This window comes from Rhizopus microsporus (genome assembly GCF_002708625.1).
Source record: "Rhizopus microsporus ATCC 52813 unplaced genomic scaffold scaffold_6, whole genome shotgun sequence".
Classification (NCBI taxonomy): domain Eukaryota; kingdom Fungi; phylum Mucoromycota; class Mucoromycetes; order Mucorales; family Rhizopodaceae; genus Rhizopus; species Rhizopus microsporus.
Window position 1 is genome coordinate 1,189,637 of NW_019671921.1, and position 1,525 is coordinate 1,191,161.

Below are 1,525 nucleotides of genomic sequence, written 5' to 3' on the forward strand. Positions count from 1 at the left end.
TGCCTCAATTGTCATTCATAAGCCTCTATGAAAAGTTTTACGATCTCAGTTGAAGAGTGTCTCACATTTAGTATAAATACTCGTCTTTAATAAAGTCAATCGACATATATCTTTTTAGTCTGGTTAATTCTAGTCTTTATTCTTTTTAATTGATACTTCGTATTCAACGCCCGAACCTAGAGCTAGAGATACACGTCCTGGTCGTAAAGATCGTCCTGCCCCCTTTTCCTGGAAACTTTTCCGACGACTCATCGACGAGGTACGTGGCTCTGAGCACGACAAGATTGACGATGATATGTTTGATGCCTGCAAGGTGAACGTCTCATCAGCCCTTGTCAAGGCTGTCATTGATGGCATACAAAGAAAATTTGCTATCAAGGAAGGCAGTACTTGGCGAAGTGTTGCTGGTGATGCCCGGCCTGACGCCATTCAAGAGCTGGAAGCTAAGGCATCGCCTTATATTCGTCTGCGTGCTTGTGTTGGTTCTTGGGGAGCAAACATGCTCCTCGATTACTATTGGTCTTCTATCCGTCGAAGAAACAAAAAACAGGCTGCCAGTGGCACTGGCAAAAGTATAGTCGTAGACAAATTTTCGCACACAACCTATCTTGCTAACATTAACCTTTCTTAGGGTTGAAGGAAAAGATTACCGACCATCCTTTGAACTGCCTGAGCAAAGCGAAAGGCAGCCCAAAATGCGGCTTAACCTACATCATCCGAATGCGTGTCCTCTGCAGATTATGAATATCTGAATTTGAATTCCTAAAATGGAAACAATGAGAAATGACTGCATAAATAAAAGGGGAGGTCAGGCCCGATATACCGTACAGTAGTCCGATTAATTCTTTTTAAAAAAAAAAGATTGGTAGAACATGTTAGTCTTGCGGATGTTGAGGGTTGAGGTTGATTGCGCTTCGTTTAGACGTCCTTGCGGTTGTTGGTTATTCAGTGTCGAGAACCCAAAATTTGTGTTTCCATCTCAAGCAGATGCATTTCATGCTAGCTCATCGTCAAAAAAACTATGTTATACGCTTCCGACCGTTTGAGAAAAGAAAAAAAAAACGGCCCCAACAGCAAATGTTTATATGTTTATTCTCGTAATCAATAAATTTTTCCAAGAAATCCATGAGATATTTCTTCCATTGTGGAGAATTACTTCAAAGTAACAGATAAACGTTATATGAACGTTCAGCACTTACATCCGCGATCTACTGTAAATCTTGTATGTTTTGGGTTTGAGTGTGTTGTAAAAGGTAATAAAAATAGAAGTTTGTGTGTTCGTAGTCTTTTGTAAGACTTGAGGCTCGTAGCAAAAGTGTTTAAAAGGTAAAGTTATAATAAAGGTTCGATGTGTGACCACCAGATCGTGTAAAGTTGATCAGACTGAGTTGTACAAAGTAAAAAGAATAATAAAAAAAAAGATAAAAAAGGTTCCTGAATCCACTTGATTGGATTATTCAGAAGTTAAAAAAAAGATAAAGATAAAAAGGAAAAGGTTGTGATTCAAATCGTAAGTGATTTATTG

General features: G+C 38.8%; 1 protein-coding gene across 1 annotated transcript; it reads left to right on the forward strand.

Moving 5' to 3' along the window:
* Positions 1-295: 295 nt before the first annotated feature.
* On the forward strand, positions 296-744 carry RHIMIDRAFT_236865 (uncharacterized protein; the record flags this gene model as incomplete). The annotated part of the gene is made up of 2 exons (XM_023608649.1): positions 296-572; positions 632-744. The coding sequence occupies 2 exons, from the start codon at positions 296-298 to the stop codon at positions 742-744; spliced, it is 390 nt and encodes a 129-aa protein (XP_023467525.1).
* Between the last annotated feature and the right edge of the window lie 781 nt (positions 745-1,525).